This window comes from Urocitellus parryii, chromosome 1 (assembly GCF_045843805.1).
Source record: "Urocitellus parryii isolate mUroPar1 chromosome 1, mUroPar1.hap1, whole genome shotgun sequence".
Lineage (NCBI taxonomy): Eukaryota > Metazoa > Chordata > Mammalia > Rodentia > Sciuridae > Urocitellus > Urocitellus parryii.
Genome location: NC_135531.1, coordinates 222,241,712 through 222,263,009, shown reverse-complemented (window position 1 = coordinate 222,263,009; position 21,298 = coordinate 222,241,712). Strand labels below are relative to the sequence as shown.

The following is a 21,298-nucleotide window of genomic DNA, read 5'->3' as shown; positions in this document are numbered from 1 at the left end:
ACAAGGTTGTTGAAGAAATGTTTCCTGCCAATTTTTTTTTACCCTGCATGCCAAACATGGAGAAACCTTCACTACTCACTGTGGTCAGGGTTTGGCCAAAAAGAGAAATATGCTGGCTGTACTGGTTTAAGTTATTGCATAGAAGTTGAGTTCTTTCCTTCTCCAGGTCCAGGATGCTCTGAAGGGGATGGAAAATGAGGTAAGAGTGATCATTTGGTATGCAAAACTGAAGTCACCCATCAATCACTGACACACCTGAGGACAGTCTGAGCATACTGCCACGATTTGCCTTTTTACTACGTCATATCCAAACAGCAATGAAGGGAGGTTTCCAGGAGAGAATATGAGTTGGTGTCTGTCCTATTTTCCTCCTTTAAGATGGCTTTAACTCACAAGCTTTCTGTGGGATCTTTTGCCCCTGAAGGTGGATAGGAAAATGCTATGGGGTAACCCATGTTCACAAGAATGCAGAAAAAGCAAAGAAAGTACTAAAGAAGCACCTCTGATTTCTAGAGGAGAGTGAAGCTCAGTAAAACCCATGTAGAAACACATTTAGACAATAAATACTTTCCAGATCACTCATGGTGGACACAGAGCATTCTGCTAGTCTCTGTAGGTGCCAAGATGACGAGGCACATTCTCTGTTTAAGGAGACTATCTGACAAGAGCAGGATCTGAAAGACTGATCGATTCACAATCTTGGCCCAAAATTAGGCCCTGGGGTCAGAGACTACTGCATGAGGTGGGAGTGTGTGGAATGACAAAAATTCCACAACTGGAGGGTCATGACTTTTGGCTCAGAAGTGTCAACAAGGAAGCAAAGGACATCACTCTTGCCTCATTACCTATTCACATTTTTGAACAAGTTAGCTATCAGACTCTGGCCACTCAAGTTGATGACTGGTGTTTTTTAGAGATGGTGGAGAAGTTCAACAACTAGGTGGAGTATGCTGGGAAGAGGCTGCTGGGTACAGGCCCAGAGAAGTCTGAGCCTTGACGGAGATGGCAAGGGACCAAGCCAAAATTCTCCCCATTCTGTTTTTATAAGAACAGAGGGTGACATACTCATTCTTTTATCTAGAGAAGGCCGGATTTACTTTCATAGCTGCTATCCCATCTCCTATACTGACAAAGTACTTGTACTTGGCAAAAACCTTTCATGAGGAAGGCTTTGGGGAAATTAGCAGGTATCCTACCATTGAGAGGAGATGACAATCTTTCTTGGCCATTGGCATAGAGGTGGGGCTGGAGAGAGTCCAGAGATCCTTGAATTCCCCATCCTGCCTGGCCCTGCATGCCTGATCCAGTATGGTGCTCTTCTGCATCCTTGCACTGTTACTTCATCTATTGTATTAAGTAACCCAAACTTTTAATTCTAATTTATTTTTTAAAATTATAGTAAAATGTATATAACATAAGATGTACCATTTTAACCATTTTTAAGCATCCAGTTCAGTGCCATTAGTATGTAACCACCCCCAGCATCCATTTCCAGAACCTTTTTCTTCTCGTAAAACTGAACCTCTGGTGCACACCTGTAATCCTAGCAGCTCTAGAGGCTGAGGCTGGAGGATCACAAGTTCAAGGCCAGCCACAGCAATTTAGTGAGGCCCTAAGCAACTTAGTGAGACCCTGACTCAAAATAAAAAATAAAAATGGGCTAAGGATATGGCTTAGTGGTTAAGTGCCTCTGGGTTTTGGTATCAAAAAAAAAAAAAACCACAAAACAAACAAACAAAAACTGAACCTCTGTACCCATAAAAAATCAACTATTTCCCTTCTTTCCCCAGCCCTGGCAACCATCATTCCATTTTCTGTCTCTATAAATTTGACTCCTGTAGCATCTGAAATAAGAGGAATCATATAATATTTGTCCTTTTGTGTCTAGATTATTTTATAATAATGTTTTTCAGCATGATGTTTTTGAAGTTTGTCCACATTGTGGCATTTTCTTCCTTTTAAGACCAGATGAAATTCCCATGTAAATCCATGCTATATTTTATTAGTGTAAAGTCATCTTTAGCCCTTCTTTTAAAAGCAAGTGGTAAAAGGCTCAGTCAATAATCATAAACATCTACACCCATCACTTAGACATTTAGATCTTGTGCCCAAAGTCCTGACATTTTATCAGAAGCCTAGATCTGTGACCCAGAGGCCACTTTCTCAGCTGTGTCAAAAGCCACACCATCTTTCTAAGTGGAATCTGTATTGATTTCCTGAGTCTCTCTCCAAAACTGCTGGTCCCTGTCATTTGAATGTGACCATTTGCCTTTCTGTCTCCTGGATAAAGGATTAAAAACACAGCAACTCATCAAATGTACTGCTTCTTCAAAGGTCAGAATTGATGTGACTCATAACAAATGTGTACAACAAATTCTGCTCTTTTGATTGGATCTCAGGTGGGACAATCTTCAAAAAAGAAAAAAAAAGTCCTTCTGCCATCAAAAAAGATGCAGAAACCCGATGTTTCAGTTTAGCACTATGCGCAAAGGACTAGGGAAAAAAATAAATAAAGGCAGGTCTTAGAGCACCCTGCGTCCCTGATGGTAGCGGTTTCTTTAATAAATGCTGAACCACTGGCATCAGTCTGAGGCTAGAATAACTGGTGTTCTTTGGCAGAGATGGTAATGTTTAACAGATTTTAATTACATTTCAAGGAAATCATTAGAGTGATCTATGCTTGCTCATAAAAAGAGGTGGAAATAAATTCTATGTGGAAAGGAGAAATCCATATCTCATTTAATGAATTATTGCTTCCTATTATCTTGTTCTTTTGTATAAAATGGGCAATCCAGAGACAAGACACCCCGGAGGACCTCTGGCTGTCCTCTTGTGTTTTCACAGTGGCACATTTGAAGAAAGTGTAGTCAGAGAGTTGTCAAGACACAGTAGATTTAGGGCCTGTCTGCGGCTCAGGCATCATGATAATTCACCCTCTTCAGTCACTCTTTTCAGTTCCTGTCACTCCAACAGAGGAGCTTGAGGGGACTGTGTTTTCATTTAAATTGCTTTCATAAAACTAATGAAAGAAATACCATTCTCTTTCTAGAGCAAGGACTCTCAAACTTCAGCATGCCTAGAAGTCACTCAGAGAATCCCTCAGAGATTCTGATTCCTCTGAGAAGGTGCTCAGGAATCTGAAATTTAACAAATTCCCAGCTGCTTGGAGATATCATAGGGCCACAAAGGGGCACACAGAAATACCTTTAAAGTCATTCATTATTCTTCCACCCAGGATGACCACTACTGACATTCTAATGGATTTCAGTCTAGGTATGTGTGCATAATTTTATTTTCTAATTTTCTACTAAATTATCCAAATCTGATATCCTAGTTTTTTTCACTTAACCTCACACATGAGCAATTTCTCACACCATTCATCTCTGAAGATGATTTAAATTACTTTATAATAGTCTATTGTAGGTAGATGATCCATTTAGTCACCCCTTTAATGTTGGTTACTTGGGTTGTTTCCCTCTGTTTCCTTTTTTTTTTTTTTTTTTTTTTTTGAGTGCTGGGATAGAACCCAGGACCTCTCAGAGCTCTACCACTGATCTACATCCTCCCATCTCCTTTTTTTGAATAGAAATCCTGGTGTTGTTTTCAGCTACTTCCTCAAGACAGATCTGTAGAAAGGAAATAAAGGAAATCACCTTTTCCAACAGGGGTCCTAGGAGGAAATTAAGCTCTAATGAAGCCAGAATTTAAAATAGGCAGCCAGTGTAGATAGATAAATCAGGCTAGATTGAAGAAAACAGACGGGTTTGGGTCCCTGAAGGTCCCCGAAAGCGTAGTCTGCACCTTGTGAGATTGAAATGTTAAGGTTCCCCAGAGCCCTTCCTATAGTGCCCCTCCTAAAGAGCTGTTAATGAAGCAACTCCAGAGTTGACAGGGAGCTGCTAATTAATTTGCCCTGGCCCCCACCCACTTCCTGCCCAGATCACTCCACCCTGGCCCCTCCAGCCCACCTGTTTCCCACCTTTTGGCCTTCCCACCTGTCTCTGATCACGTATACAGGATGAGGGGAAATGAACAAGAAAGGGAGAAGAATGCAAAAGAACAAAGAAAACTTTAGATATATCAAAGGGATGGGACTTCCTCATTCCATGGATTCGTTTGGTTTCCCTTCCTTAGGGGAAAAGTCTGTTCTGGAGGTAGGTGAGGTGTGGCTGGAGGAAGTGGTTCCTTGGGGGACATGCCTGTGGGGTATATATTTGTATCTGGCAAGTTGGAGTCTCTCTCTCTCTGCTTCCTGATCATCATGTGAGCAGCTTCTCTCTGCCGCATTCTTCTACCTTGTTGTTCTGACTCACTTTGAGCCCTGAGGAATGGAGCTGGTCTTCTACGGACTAAGACCTCTGAAACCCTGAGCCCTCAAATTAACTTTTCCTCCTCTACAGTTGTTCTGGCCAGGTCCTTTAGTCACAGCAGCAAAAAAGCTGACTAAAACATCGAGTAAACTTCCTTGAACAGAGTTTAGTAAGTGTTCTCTGAAAAAAATTTCCAAAACAAACTCAGAGCAAGAGGTAATAGGATACTTGCTAGGACTCTAAATTGAATTCTTATATTCAACTTTTACAGAAGAATGGTCAGGGAAAGAAGATAAATAAATAAACAAACAAACAAACAAACAGAATTGAGAGGCCCTAATTGTCCCCTTTCTATCACTTGCACTTTTAATGAAATTCTCCTTTAATGAATTCAGCCTGTTTTTATATGTTGAATTCTCAAACCATCTTGGGCAGGTTACTTCATCTCTCCAGGAATCTAACATTTTACTCTTGAGTTTGGAAATATACAAAAGATGTAGAAGACAGAGAGTAAGGTAGGTGAGTCAATGACGTGTTGGTAAAGGTTGAGTGGGCGTAAGTCAAGGAAATGCAAAGTCAAGGCAGCATTATTGGGGTTAGATGGAACAAGGATGACTTGGCAGAGGTGGACTCCAGTTGGGTCCGGTGGCTGTGTGCTGGCACTCAGGAGTCAGAAGGGAGCTCAAGGGAAGGCGAGTGAGAGGAGCTGTGTCAACCAACGGGAGAGGGGGTGTGATACTGATGGCCTCCAGCACAGCAGCCACAAAAGTCTGGGACACAAGAAGCATGAAAAACGTCCTGCTCTTCCTTAAGGAGATTATGACTTTCAGGAGCTACTCCACCTGATCTGGATTCCAACAAAACAACCATAACCACAAACAAGCTCTTCAACTTCTGCAGGCTTTTTGAAAAGTAAATGAATGTATATCATGTCACCATCAGGATGACTTTGTAAGAAGAGAAGATAATTTCCATAATGCTTCAATATGAAAATAAGGATTGCTGAATAGAGATAAGGGGAGAGTAGGAGAATTTTAATGGGAGTCAAGGAAACTGAGGTAAGGAAGATCTAGTGAGAGCCTTGGATAATGAGGCTAGTACCAGGGATACCTGACGCAGTTCAAAGGCCCACTCTACCCACTGAGAACCATTACTGTGGCTCACTGCAGTGACATGGGTAGAAGCCAGGGGAAGATGAGATGCTGAGCTTACAGATTTTTTCTCATAGCCCTTGAACAGTGCCTGGAAGATGGAGTAGGAGATGCAATTTCTCTCCTAACAGAGCTATCAGAGGAAGCTGACTTTGTGGAAGCTCCAGCTTCACTGGGAAGTCTTGGAATTCTTGGGAGGGAAGAGTCCAGGCTGGAGAGCCAGACTTCAGTAGGTAGTTAGGCTTGAGATGCCTGGCCCTTCCTCATCATCTGCACCTATAGTCTGCTCAGCATAAGCAAGGGCAGCCAGGATCCTGTTTCTTCTCATTTCTTCCCATCTTTGGGCCAAGTTTTTTTTTTGGGGGGGGGATTGAACTCAGGAGCACTCAACCACTTAGCCACATCCCCAGCCCTATTTTATATTTTATTTAAAGACAGGGTCTCACTGAGTTGCTTAGTGCCTTGTTGTTGCTGAGGCTGGCTTTGAACTTGTGATTCTCCTGTCTCAGCCTCCCGAGCTGCTGGTATTACAGGCATGCACCACCATGCCCGGCTTGGATCAAGTTTTCATCTCTCCCTCACTTCCTCCTTTCTCCTTTAACTTTACATCTATCTTACACTGATGGTGGTTGAAATGTGCAAGATTTAAACGCAGCCCATCGGTTTCTGCTAACCTATATCCTTCCCTCTCCCAGTTCTTACTGGGGTAGAAGCATAGTGCAGAGGCCTATGTTGAATCCCCAAACCATCTTGTGCAGGTTACTTCATTTCTCCAGCCTCACTTTCCTCAACTATAAACTGGGAATAAAATTATGGTCCTCACTTGTTGTGATGGCTACAAAATAGGATGCACACAGAAGCACCTAACAAAACACACGCCCATGCTGAGCACCAGATACTTGCCAGTAGGTCACTTCTTCAAACTGCAATTGCTTTAAACATTTAAAAAAATTTTTAAACACATGGAGGAAATATAAAACAAAAATATTCATGTTCTTATCAGATTGATAATTATTTAATATTGTCACATTTATGTTGACTTGAAAAATCGAGGGCTAAGCTACTCATATGTAGAGTTTGAAGAGGGTTTCAATCCTGGGCCATCCACAAGCTATGTGGCTATGTGTGGCCATCCTTCATGAGCTCTAGTTGCCTGCCCCACCACACAAAGATTCAGTCAATGTGTATATGTTTACGAACATACCACATATAAACTTAGTATAGTGTGGGTGTGAGTTCAATAATTTTAGAAAATTTACTGATTGTATAAATGGTATATTTCTTTTCTTCAACATATGTTTTAGGTTAATTCATATTTAAATATAGTTTTAATTAACTTTTTATTGCTGAGTATTCATCTACTTCCAACTTAGAGCACATTTAAGATGGCTGTATTGGTGGGTAATAAAAATTGTGTACAATCTTTTTCTCACCATGCGATTATAGACAATTCTGTAATAAACATACTCATGCATTATTCTTGAGGTACAATGTAAATGTGTCTTCAGGATATATGCCCCAAAGGGGAACTGCTGTATTGTGGGTATGTGTACATTTCAATGTTAGTAGAGACCATTAATTACATACACTAAAGTGGTACAAGAATTCTTATCTTCTAACCTCCTTGTTAATACTTGATATTTATACTTCCTAATTTTGTCAAATGATTGAGCATCTCTTCATATGTTTAATGGTGATTTTGATTTCCCATTTTGTGACTTTCTTGTTGATATCTTTTATTTATTTTTGTTGGACAATTTGTCACAATTCATTCTTTTAAAATTTTTTTTTTAGTTGTTGAGGACCTTTATTTTTATTTATTTATTTACATGCAGGGCTGAGAATCAAATCCAGTGTCTAATGCATGCTAGGTAAGTATTCTATCACTGAGCCACAACCCCAGCCCTCACAATTCATTCTTATGTCTCTGTCTGTACCACTAAGGTGCATTTCTTTCCCTTGTTCTGGGGTTTAGAATGAGGGGCACTAATCTACATCCCCAGTCCTTTTTATTTTTTATTTTGAAACAGTGTCTTATTAAATTGCTGAGGCTGATCTTGAACTTGCAATCCTCCTGCCTCAGCCTCTAGAGCCTCTGGTATTACAGGCATGCACCACAATGCCCGGCCCAAAGGTGCATATTTAAAGTGTTAGGATAGTACTTCATTCATTGTTATATATCTCCAGAGTCCCATGCAATTTCTAACATACAAGGAAACTCCATAAGTGATCACTGTGTGGGTCAGCTCTCATGCCTTAAAACTCAATTCAGAATATCTAATATTGAAGCCTCAAGTTATGTTTTTATTTAACAGAACTTTTTAAAGTTAGCTGAATGCTGTTGTGACCCTTGAGAATTAGGAGCTGAAACTCTGGGTAATAATACTCAATAAATGTTTATTGGTACTTCTATCCATGAAGAAATGGAAACAATGAGAGGCAATGTGGTTTGTCTAAGGTCACATGAGAACCAGAGCTAAGACCAAAATAGGGTTTTTTAACTGTCAGGCTGACCTTCATTTCCAAGGTCACACAAAGCTCCATGGAAGAAGAAAAATGTGAATGAACAACGTACCTTGTAGCAGTTTTCTAGTGTATTTTCCCACTTCAGTCTAGTAGAATAGCCTGCCATGTTTTTTTGGTAGTAATTTTCATCTTCCTTTTCCAGCTTTTCAGTTGATTTTTTCAGTTTATTGAGGAGCTAAAGCAAAACACATTCTCACATATTAATTAACACTAGTATGAAAGCTCTTTGTAATTCCAAAAAAGAATTACATGTGGCCTAATGATATATTTCAGTTATAAAAAATAACTATAAATGACAACACCAAATATATTTTCCCAGAATAAACAGATGGCAGAACCAGAAGGAAACCTAAAAGGTCTTTTCAGTATGAAACCCTCAATTTTACACATGAAGAAATTGAGGCTTTACATATGAAATGATTTGCTTGCATTTATCAAATCAAAGAAAAGGCCAAATGACAGTGCATTTGAAAATCAGCAATGCGGGTCAAGGATCTCCAATTTACAAGTGCAATCTACCAATAAATCCTATAGTCTCATCTGGTAAATCTTTTAGGTCCTTGAATTTCTTACCAAGACAGGTAGAGACTTGTGGAATTATATAATTTTTAGAATAGAGCTGGCTATCATCCTGTCTGACCATCTTGAAGCCAGCAGTGGACATTGGGAGTCAGACTTCCAGAATTAGAGTCCTGGTTCTGGCTAGGAGAAGTTACTTAGTCTTCATAAGCCACGATTTTCACATTCTCTGATGGGGATGATGATAATTCTTGCTTTGCTGGGCTTCTTTGAGGACTCATGGGTAATGCATTGTAAGGCACACAATACCTAGCAGAGCACTCAAAACACCGGTGACTGCAATTATTACTAATGAAAAGCCTGAGATACGGGCCCCATGTTCACTGCCAGTTAGGGACACCTTGATAGATGGTATCCTCTCACATTGCTTCCCAAAGAGTCCCCTCCTGCCAATATTTGCCACTTTTATTGTTACGTCTTCTGGTACATTGAAGTAACACAGAACTTCCAGAACCACAGTAATTGAATTTGATGATCAAAATGTCCAGACAAGCAATTTCATATCTCTGAGAAATGAGCAAGTTGATTACATGAATGATTTTCAAACTTTAGCATGCCTAGAACAACATGGCATGCTTGTAAAACGGCAGCTTCCAGGGCCCCACATGGAGCAATACGGATGCAGAAGCTGGGACTTGGAAATCAGAATCTTCACTCCCTCCTCAGATGATTCTCATGCAAACAGTCCTCAAACCACACTTTAAAGAATAGCAAGAACTTCCCTGATTTTAGCAGTGTAGGAATTTCAAGGACAGAAACAAAGGCTTTAAGAACGACCCTCTTTAAGTTTAAGGACATTTTGACTAATGTCACAATAATGAAGAACATCCATCTAAAATGCTGAATATTAATACCACTCACTTTATTATTCCAATTGATATGCTAGCTATTCAGCTGTCCTTCAGCTGTGATGTATGACCTACAAGGACATATCACATTTAGTTTTGTATTTTAAGTGTAATGAACCACATCTATTTGAGAAACATGGGTTGTGAGTTTTAACCTGATAACAATATAGCGAAAGAGCCCAAAGAGTACCAGGGCTGTACTTTGCTAAATCATTGTCCTTAGATTCTTATGGAGAATGCTCAGACACCCTGCAGTGAGAACTAAGTCGCTTTTGATTGTGTGTGTGTGTGTGTGTGTGTATGTGCGTGCGCGTGTTGCTAGGGATTGAACCCAAGGCCTTGTGCATGTGAGGCAAGCACTCTACCAACTGGGTTATATCCCTAGCTCCTAAGTCCCTTTTGAGATGACCACTCACATTCATCACTTCATGATGGCACTACAGACCACAAGTTTCTGCATAGCAAATGAATAGAAAAGAGCCCCAAATGGATGTAAGAAAGAATATAGACTATTGTTTTTATTTAAGACATGTCCTTTACTAAAATTTGTCAGTATTCTTCTTTCCTCTTGGAAAAAAACATCTTATTCATTTATTCACCGAACATGAACATTTATTGATTGTTTACAATGTGTCATGGGTTCTTTTTCTCTTGGAATAGAAAAGAGAACAACATGGGCTCTTTCTCTAGATCACATGGGCCACTGCCTCCCTGTGTGTTAAGGTCTAGGAACTCCAGTTTGACAGAAGGGCTTAGGTGTCACTGGGGCACCAAGAGAGGTACCTAAACTAGTCTTGGAATTAGGAAACCACTTAAGCTAAGACTCCACACATAGTAGGTGCTGAAAAAAATATTTTAAAAGATCCCTATGTGAAGAAACCTAAAATGAAAGTAGAAATTGGTGAGGCAAAATAGCACAGCACGATACAGGCAAAATTTTTGGTAAGACTGGAGCACACAATCTGGGAGGGAGAAGAGTGCTCGTGAGCTAATGCTGACAGGTCCCCACAGTCAAGTCAGGGACGGTCTTAAGGGCCACAGAACAGAGTGAGGACTCTATTCTGAGGCTACTGGAAAGACTTTGAAGGCTTTAAAGAAGAGAATGGCATATCAGATTTGAGTTTCAGAAAAGTCAACTTGACCTACCTATTGGGATAGAAAGGAAGAGACAACACAAAAGGCAAAGAGCACAGTCTGCTAGTCAGTGGAATCCCGACTAACAATGATGGTAGGTCAGGAAAGAGCAGTGGCAAGGAGCCACACAGAAGTGAACAAGCTCAAGAATTTGGTGGCTTAGGTGTTAGAATTGGGAGGATATGGCTGGATGGTGATATTCAAACATCTAGAAAACAGGAATACAGAGGATCTTTGTTAGAGACAAATGATGGGTCCGACAGTAGATGTTGAATGTGAGGTGACAGAAGGCAGTTTGCAAACTGGTTTAAGCTGGAGATAAGAAATTTAGGTACTTCAGCATAGATATGGTAGGTGAATTCTTGAAAGTCTATTTGACTGCAGGACCTCAAGGGTACTACATTGGACACTGGAGACACAATGGAGATTTAAACAGAGTAAGAGAAAACCTCCGAAAAGGCAATACACATAGATTGGGTGGAAAAAGGAAGTGCATAAGGAGCCCAAGACAAAATTTCCAGAGGTAGGAGGAAAACCAAGAATAACATTTTGCTCAAGGTAAAGGAAGAAAATGTTCCTAGAAGGGGAAAATAAACAATGTTTAATGCTTCCAAGAAGTTCGGTAAGGTCAGCACTGGGAAGTACCCGTTGGCTCTCACAACAAGGAAGAGTTTGTTTTCTTTCTTTCTTTTTTTTTTTTTTTTTTTTAGGACTTTTGGACATCAGGAACACTCTGAGTGGTGGGTGAAATGGTGGGGAAAGCTGGATTAGGGTGTTAGAAATGACAAAGATGATGAGATGAGGAAGTGGAGACGGAGCACAGACAGTCCTTCAAATAAATCTTACTGTAAAAAAAGGAGAGAGGATAATAGAGGAATAGGAACAGAGTAATAAAAAGGCTTCTGACTCTTCCTGCTGTCCCAAGACAGGAAGTGCAATGGCTGAATGTGTGTCTCCAAATTCACGTTGGAATTTTGAATCCCAAGGTGGTAGCATTAGGTGAGGGCATTAGGAGGCAGGGCCTTTGAGAAGTGATTAGGTCTTGAGGGTGGAGTCCTCATGAGTAAGATTAATGCCCTTAAAAGAGGAACCCCCAAGGTCTCTCTCACCCTCCTTCTGCCCTGTAGAAAGAGGAGGAAACCAAAGGATTGCAGCCAGCAGCCGGGGACAAGGCCCTCTCCAGCACTATCAGGAGCTTGGCATTCTGACCTTGGATTTCTAAAATCCAAAAGTGTGAGGAAATAAATGTTTGTTATTTAGGACACTAGGTGATGAGGAGGAGTTACAGCAGCCTGGATAGACTGAGATGCTCGAGGAAGCCTTGGGAGCAATCCCTGGGTGGCACTTCAAGGGATGGGGAAAACCAGAGGGTGTGTGAGAGGCAGGATGACAGGAGCTCGGGACACAGGAGGAACAGGGCTCTCCACTGGGGATATGCAGATGCTATTTCTGGGGGAGGCAGGTGGCTCTGCAGCCGTCTGCTCACTCTTCAAGGTAGAGAGCAGGAGAATCTGCTGTGTGTGGGTGTGAGGATGGAGGTGGGAAGAGAATGGAGGCTTCCATCAGCTTCTGGTGAGAACAGGGACTGTTCAGCAGGAAAACAGCAAGAATTGCTGAGAAGCACAGAGCTACCGCTCAAAGTGGAGATACAGATGCTTCTGTTGAAATGAGAAATGAATGCTGCCTCAGGTGTCCCACTACAGGACGAGAGAACAGCCACCTGATTAAGCAGAGGAGGTGGGATGAGTCTTGTGGTGTAAGAACAGGCTAAGGTCATGGTTGCAGGACCTGCTGCTGGAAGGCAGGGGAGGACTGCAGACTTTCACCTCCCAGAGAAGCTGCTAATAAGGAAGGAAGAGGAAATTCAGCATTCAACTGTGCAATCTTTTTTCTTTGTATTACTTGACATCAATAAAGAATAGCTCCTAATGAGGGCTTGGAATGCCTGGGACAAATCCTGGTGCTGAGCATTTTTGCACACTGTGGGTTAGCCTCCTTGGAAGCTGCCTCATTATTCAACACTTATTATAACTTCAAACTGTGAAGACTGACATGTGAAGAAATAAGAACCTCGTAAAATCTTGCTAACAATGAATTTAAGTTATTTAACTAATAGTCTCTTTGGATGAAATGATAGAGCTACGTGCAGTGACAATTTTCTTTTAAGAATGTTTGGGACTGCGGCAATGCTGCCTGTATTTCCTTAGGGGTATTCTGTCTTCTGAAGAAGGTGCTGAATATTTCAAAGGTTTCTCATCTGGGTCACATACCATGTGAGGTGTGCAAGATGACCTACTGGGAGTGCAGGCAGAAAGTAGTTGCTTTTATTCCTGCACCCCAATATCATTTGTTTTCATTTTGGCCTAAGAACACAATTATCAAGCTCCTATTGAATGCAGGACTAGACATTGGTGTCTACATATGAACAATTGTGGATTCTGAAGTGGCCTGGAGAAAAAGCAGGGATTCTGCAACATGAGAAGATGCCATGGTCTTTTCAAGGGTCTTTTCTTCACTTCCAGCGTCCTGGGCCAAGGGCCATTGGCATGGGCCTAAATCATGTGGATTTGCAGAGTTATTATCCATCTTTGATTGGGTTCATATAAAAATGCACACTTGTCTTTAAAATATTTTTTCTTTTCAAATTTATTTTTATTAGTGCATTATAGTTATATGTTATGGTAGAATTCATTATGTCATTTATGCATGAACATAATATAATTTGATCAATGTCATTCCTTAATATCTTTTAGAAATATTTGTCCCAGGAACCTATAGACTTATGTTGCTACCCAGAAAAACCACAAAAACAGCAGAGCTGATACTTTATTTTCCTCCTGGTTATAAGCATACCATTGTCCACATTAAAAGCAAAAACTGGGTTATCCAGCAAGATATGAAAAAAATCCAATTATTTAATTATTTTTAAAAGTCTAAATTATCAAAAGGACTGGTAGAAAGATAAATTAATACTTACTATTATTAAGGCTAAACCTTGCCTAAAGTATATATTTTGTTTATACACTTACTTAATGGTTGTTACCTAGTGATTATATAAACATCACAATTAGCTAATCATCTGAAATATTATTTCATCTGTCTCATTCTGCAAACATTTCTACTTTATGTCTTATAATGTTCATATTAGTATAATATATATATAAAATACCATACATCTTTTCCAACATATATAAAGTATATATATTTCTTACTTACTTGGAGTGTGACCTGAGGGTTTTTTCCTTCTACTAATAGGATTCTTTTTTTTTTTTTTAATTGTAGATGGACAAAATATCTTTATTTATTTATTTATTTATTTATTTTTATATGGTGCTGAAGATCGAACCCAGTGCCTCATGCATGCGAAGCAAGGGCTCTACCACTGAGCTATAACCCCTGTCCTTTAATAGAGTTCTTTATTTAAAAAAATTAAGCTATTGGCCTAATCTGTGATGTCAATAATATCGTCCAAGAATATTTATGGGCCCAGAATGATTTGGAGACCCTTCTCATGCCTTGCCAACCTTCAGCTCTACAGAGAGTCCATGCAGAGGAAGGAACCAGTCAGTTCTTGTGTTCCCAGCTCAGGGCAGGAAACCTGCCTCCAAGCCACATGCACCCAGCTGCCCACACCCGCTTACCTTCTGCTTCTCCTTCTGAGTCATGGATTGCTTGGAGCTTTCTACAAGATGGAAAAGTGCTTCATGCTTCTTAGTACTCACCATTAATTTTTTCTTAGCCTACAGTCAAAAACATACAGACAAGATAAAAAGGAACAGAAATGAATATCCAGAGCCAAGCTCTTTTGTTTTGAACCAGGCATGTTCAAATGCTAGCTTGAACCACTGTGTAATTTTAGTTCTTCGTTCCCTCCCTCTTCTCAAAATCTACCTAAAATACCGCAGCAGGGAACACTCTGCTCTGAGAACCACTGTGCACTTGGTCATTGCATGGGGTGCACTCAACATTTTGCTCAATCAAGAGAGGTCTGAAAGCCTTCGGAACACTGTCCTAGCTATCGTGGCTTTACCATATGAAGTTACAACAAAAGCAGAAGGCCACCGGCATTGTTCTTTTGAGAATCTTAGCTGGGCCACAGCTTAGATTATTGTAAAATGTTGTCTTAAAGTTTAAACATCGCTGGAAACCTTGCTGTCTGATACCCGGCATCCTGTGTAATGTCCTGTGTTTGTTGCAGGTGGGGAGTGAGGGGAGAGATGGGGAAGGAAGAAGCACTCCATGTCTTCTGCCCCGTGGATGCATCAAAGCTTGGCATGGGCTGTGATTCGGGTGACCCTTTCTTTTTCTGCACAGTTGACCTTGGCTGAAAGATGATGCTTCAGAGAGAAAATAAGCAAACAGATTTTGGGTTGAGTTGGAGTCAACCTGTTCAGGAACTGGATCGATTGAGAGGTTATTTGGCTTTTTACCTCAAGATTGCAAGGCCTACAAACATGGATAATAAAGGAGGAAACCTGGGTTTCACCTTTGAATCAGAGGCACAGCCTTCTACCTCTCTCAAAACATGTGAAGGCTCAACAAAAGGACATTCAAGGAAAAGCAACCCATAGCACTTCCTCCCACCTTTGTCAGTCACATGGCTGCTGATGAGTGAGAGCATGAAGCAATAGGCTTGTCATTCGAGTTTCCAAAAGAGACTGTTTCATTATTGACATGCTGAGTTTCTTGAATTGCAACTGGAGAGAAAATTATTATAGCTCGAGAATTTTATGTTTTCTAATTTCTATTACTCTTCATGAAAAAATAAAATCATTTTGTTGAGCAAAATGACTTGGTAGAAACTAGGAAATGATAAAAGGTTTTTTTTTTTTTTTTTTTTTTCCGGTCTATTGTATTAGATTTCCTGTGAAAGCTGAATTTTTAAAGAAAAATGGTTTATAAAAACAAATCTTTTTAAAAAGAGTTCAGAAAAAATCAAAAGCAGAACTTAAAATAAATGACTGAATACTTTTTCTGAGACCTTTAGAGATTTATTATAAAAGTGATTTTTATGAGCTTTGTTTGAGCAGTACAATTACTGTGGGTATAGAAATTCATTTATCTCAAATATTTCTTGTTAATGTCCTTAATCTGTGGAGTCCTCAGAGTCAGCAGAAGCTTCAGAAGCAATGATGAGGCCACCTGTTTCTGAGGGCATCTCTGGTCATTTGGCACCAGGAACTGTTTACTTGCAAATGTTCCTTCTGGGCACTAACACTTAGGAGATGCAAAAGGAAAATTTAAACTCTTAAAGTACAAGTCCTCTCAAAGGATATCATTGGGTTTTCTTAGCAGATTTCTTAGTCTCTTATCCTTCCTAGTTAAAATGAGCTTCTGTTAACCAGATTATTCTGGAAAAATCTGTACATATGGATTCCATCTGCCATTTTCTCTGTTAAGAACCTATAATGGTATGCTGCAGCTTCCCACATCAGTTCAGTATTCCTCTCCTTAGAATTCATTCACTATTTTCTGCATATATTATCTAGCCAACTAAATTTCAAATTACTTGAAAACAAGGATCATATCTTAGTATAGTATTATGCACAGAAAACAGACTATACCTTCTTGTGAAATTGACATGTGCATTTCACTTGACATTCACTACCCTAATGAGGTCAAGATCACCAAAACCCTTCTCCCAATGAAAATCCCAAACTCAGACGATGTTTGTCATGTGCCCTGAGTTTCAAATTAAACAGAGAGATAGTAGGAATAGTGTAATGGGACAGAGCAGTGACTCTGGAGTCCAAGAATTTGTAAGAATTCTTGGTTCAACCATTAACCAGCTTTTTACCCTTGGAAAAACAACTTCAGCTCTCCATCTCAGTTTTCCCATGTGTAAAATTTGGGACAAGGCAAGGTCATATACTACACTGGGTTGTTGTGATATATGAATAACCATATTTTCAGCCATGCTCTTCTTTGGCTTAGTTGAAAGACATGTCTGTATAAAAACTCAGGTGAAGAAACATTTTTCTTCGCAGTTACCATTTAGCAGCACTAGAACATGGTATGATGTCTGTGTAAAAAGGAAAAGCTTCAGTATTGAAAAATTAAGGTTATACAAATGATATTTGTGGATACTTGCCTTAATTTGCTGATTCCAGTTGCTGATAACAAGATTTGCTGTCTTTTCAACTTCATTATCAAGCTATTGAAGAGGAAAAATAGAAAAATGTTTTGCTTTCTTCTTATTTAGTCACTGCTGTGGACTAAATATTCATGTACCCCCTAAATTCATAGGTTGAGCACTTTTCCCTCAATGTGAGGGATTTGGAGGTGAGGACTTCAGGACTTGATTGATCATGAGGGTGGGGCTCTCCTGCATGGATTGGTTCCCATACAAAAGAGGCCTTCAAGGCTGGGTTTGGGACTCAGTGGTAGAGCACTTTCCTATCTGTGAGGCACTGGGTTCCATTCTCAGTACCACATAAAAATACATAAATTAAATAAAGGTATTGTGTCTCTCTACACAAAAGAGGCATTCAGAGGTCTATTACTCCTTCTGCCATGTGAGCACACAGCAAGAAGATGGCCGTCTGTGAACCAGGAACTGAACTCTCACCAGACACCAAATGTGCTGGTGCCTGGATCTCAGAATTCCCAGCCTCCAGAACAGTGATGAGTAAACTTCTGTTATTTCGAAGCCACCCGGTTTATGCTATTTTTATAATAACAACCTAAACTAAGACAGTCATAGTGCTGATTTAATTCTGGAACAATCACTCTTACAATCCATTGGGTTTCAAAATCCTGTAGCAAACATTTCCTGAGGAAAGCAGCCAAACTATCTTATCTCTGTGTCAAGTGGCTCCTGGCAGGATTTGGAAAAGTAATGATTTCCAGTCTATAATGATGTGAAAAGCATATTCATATATGCAACTGTGTGGAATAGGCACTTGCAGAGGCTGGGTCACTGCTGGTCCTATCACATCCTCTTTAACATCAATCCATGTGGCAAAAACATCAGCACCATGAGAGCCAGTACAGTCCTGGCACTGCTAAGTTTAATAAATGTCTCCATTGCTCCCCATGTGACTACTGCTTTAATTTCAAGAAGATTGAATTCTTAATCATAATTAACTTTTGAAAAAAGGGACAGTGATAATAATGATGACAGTGGACCTAGGCCATGCCCCAGGGAGAGCAGATATAAATTAGGGTGGAATCTTTTTTCTTGGTCCACAGACTCAGCATACCAGCTATCTCTCAACCACTCTGAGATTTGACAAATGCAAAGCATTTGTTTTCCCCAAGTGATTAAATTTAGGATACAGGGTTTATTGTAACAAATGGAATGAAGATGGTTTTATGCACTATACCCCTTTTGATCCTACAGATGTGACTGGAATGTGGAACAAGTTCACTTTTAAAGATAAAATCTAATCTTTTATCTTTTGTGTGAGAGTGGGACAGAAAGGTGGGGTACAGTATGGGTGTGTGGCGGGTGGTGGGTAATGCTAAAAAGAGGACAACAAACAGCAGTTTGGGGGGTCATGACATCAGCTACCTAAAGCCCTGTGATAAACTGTCATCACTCTATGCCTAATTTATAATAAGTACTACATATGGTAAACATATATTTTGTAATTAATGAAATATAGCTTAGTGATTAGTTTTTATTAAATTGATTTGCAAAGGTGGATGATGATGTTGTTTTCTAATAATTCTCCTAAATTTCTACCTATCACCCTCGCCCTAGGTAGAACATCCAGTCTGGTAAAACATGTGTATGTACACGGAAACATCAATTCTACTTCCTAACTCAGTAGTTAGAATTTAAACATTTTAAAAATTATTTCTCTTTCATCAGAGCATTCACAAATCCCACCCCAACTGAGCCAAGAAGCAATTTATTAATGTGGCATTGATGTGGCCTGGAAACATAACCCAAGGAGTTTAACACCTGTAAGATACACAAAGAAAAAGGACCACAAACAAAACTATCCAGAAGGAAAAGCTTATGGGAAGACCAAAGGATACCCTACAAGAGGACCAGGTGCCCCAAGGGAGTTGATTAGCATTTTTTTCAATTTTAAGAATATTTGAGGACTGCATTCTGTTATCATCTTTACAAAATCCAAAAATGATAAGAAAAGCATCTTTATGAATTGTGTTCATATTCTTCTGTTTACAAATGGATTAAATAAAACTGAAAAAAAATCTACAAAAAGTACAAAGTATGAAATAGCGATAACCAGTAATTTCACCTCAAGGTAATTCTTATTAACATTTTGGGAAGATTCTTCCAGATTTTTTCTGGGTGTGTATGCATAGCATAGCCTAAAAATTGAGATGATATTGTTTGTTAGATTGTTCTCATCCTGCTTTTTTATTCTACACTACATTGTGAACAAATCCCCATGTGATCAAATTCTTTTTTATAATAGGATTTTTTATTTCTTTGTGTTTTTGTTGCTGGTGATTGAACCCAGGGCCTTGCACACACTAGGCAAGTACTCTTTTCCCACCGACCTACATCCTCAGCCTTCTATAATAACATTTTAATGGCTGCATAGTATTCTATTACTTGCCTTTATCATAATTTGTTTTATTTTCATAGTCTGTCTTTGAATGATGAAGTATTTGTCACTTTTCCACTACTTTAAATAATGCACTAACAAACAGCCATGATCATAAATCTTGGAAGTGTGATTTTGATTATTTTTATGTTAAATTCCTAAGAGCTAGTATCACTTTTAGATCACCTTTTTTTCCTCCACTGGCCATAGACAGAAATCTTGCTTTAAACAGGGAAGAAAAGAAAAGCTTTGACTCACCGATTTCCTCTTTTTCTCTTGCATACTCAGGACTTGATGAGTTGGTTTTATTGCTTCCAACTCAATTGCTTTGCCAAGTTTTCTGGAAATAGAACATAAAGACGTACAATCATTGTCTTAGGGTTTATATCTACTTTCCCAATTACTTCCCAGGGAAATAAAATGGCATGTTATAGCACATCAATTCAATGCAAGTTTGAAGTGGAATATTTGTGCCCCAACCCCTTTGAATATGTGTGACTCTCCTTGGGGCTGGAGTAAGGCCAGGGTAGGAGGGGGACACACTCACTGATGCAGGTCCGCTGTGGATCTCATGCCCTCCGAGGCCCAGGCCCAGGCATTGCTGAGACAGCTAGAGGAAAAAACATGGTGGGGTTGGGGAGATGAACAAGAGTAAGTGTGATTTTCCCGTGAACTCTGAGAAACGAAGCATACTGTGTTACACTGTCAGTGGATTTTCTTCCATAAGCATATTTCCATTTCTCCAGGAGATTAAATTCTGCCAATATATTTATGTGCACCATAGTCATTATATATACCATTTTTTACCTCCATAAATTTTTTTTAATTTAGATTTTCATCTTCCATTTCATGTCTGTAGAAAATCAGGCAAATCAAATAGGTGAGGAAGAGAACAGATGGGAGATAGGATGCTGGGTTAGAAGGCCCTCAAAGACAATCTCTTTGGTTTCCTCGCTTTACAGATGAATAAACTTGTGAGTCTTTGAGAAGTTAAGTGACAGAGGACTTGACACCCTGCTCATGTTCTGATTGCTGCTCTTGGGGTTGGGATCCAGCTTCTGCTCCCTGCCAACTTTTAGTACCACATCTCAGACCTTTCCTGGTCCTTTCAGAGATACTCCAATTGAACACAAAAGGGAGCACCGCCAACTACCCAGAAGCAGAGGAGGAGGATTAGAAAGCGTGATGCCATCTTCTCCCATAGAAGAGATCCAGCTCCTGGCAGCCAGTGTATATATAGCCTGCCTTCAACAGTCAGGAGAATGAACACTATTGCATTAATAACCTCCAGGGACAGAGCCCATGTTGATTCTAATGAGGAGGGAGAGGAGGAATCTGCATCCTGGTTAAAATCTGAACAGTGCAGAGGTCTTCATCTCTAAAGCCTGAGTTTGCACCCTGTAGACAGAGAATGGGAGAACTGGACCAAAATACCCTGACCTTTTTACACCTCCGAAGACAGGAACAAAACCAGGCACAAGAGAGTACCTACTGTGTGCTGCCAGCGATCGGAAAGCCCAGAAAAGACATAACAAATCTATATTGACAGGAAGCAGATGAGTGGTTGTTTGGAGCTACAGACAGACCCTGGGGATTTTCAGTGTGATAAAAATGTCTGTTTGGGCTTTGGTTTGTTACACAGTACAAATGTGTCAAAATTGACCAAACCAAATGCTTCAGATTGGTGCTTAGTACTGCCTGTAAATTAATCTTCGACAGAGTTGTGTGTGTGTGTGTGTGTGTGTGTGTGTGTGTGTATTTTCTTTAAGGATGCCAGGCACAATGTTGGGGGAGTCTTCCAATGGTCCCTTAGAGCAATTGGAGAGCAGGGCAAGAGACCTGGAGGATTGGCCTCAGAGGGGCTGGGTCTGGAGGCAACCTTCCTCCGGTGTTTCTTGTGTGACCTTGGCAGAATCACTTTCCTCTGACCCTCCCTCAACTGATAGTTTAAAATAAAAACACGTTGGGATATCTGAGCAAGTAAGTACCTAAAACAGATTTTGGTATGCAAAAGTTCAATTGATGATTTTTTGTAAATATACTGATGCTGGTTAATAGAACATTCCGGACATGCCAACTCTTTGGTGGTACTATGCTGGATGCTGGGGTTGCAGCTCAATAAGACACACACACTCCTCCACCTCTTATTCCTGAGGAGGAATAATTCTCATTAAGGAATTGGAATCAGAGACAAAATGAACATTTACAGAGCTTTTGCTCCTAGT

At 40.0% G+C, this 21,298-nt stretch overlaps 1 protein-coding gene across 4 annotated transcripts in view; it reads right to left on the bottom strand.

Moving 5' to 3' along the window:
* Positions 1–21,298, bottom strand: part of Nostrin (nitric oxide synthase trafficking) — a 56,893-nt gene that overhangs the window by 12,442 nt on the left and 23,153 nt on the right. For all 4 annotated transcript variants that reach the window (XM_026389553.2, XM_026389554.2, XM_026389555.2 and 1 more), the window contains 6 exons: positions 19,621–19,683; positions 19,332–19,413; positions 16,640–16,702; positions 14,190–14,288; positions 8,037–8,162; positions 80–178 (listed from right to left, as the gene is read on the bottom strand). In XM_026389553.2, coding sequence (XP_026245338.2) covers positions 80–178; positions 8,037–8,162; positions 14,190–14,288; positions 16,640–16,702; positions 19,332–19,413; positions 19,621–19,683 — 532 coding nt within the window. The remainder of the gene's footprint in view (positions 1–79; positions 179–8,036; positions 8,163–14,189; positions 14,289–16,639; positions 16,703–19,331; positions 19,414–19,620; positions 19,684–21,298) is intronic.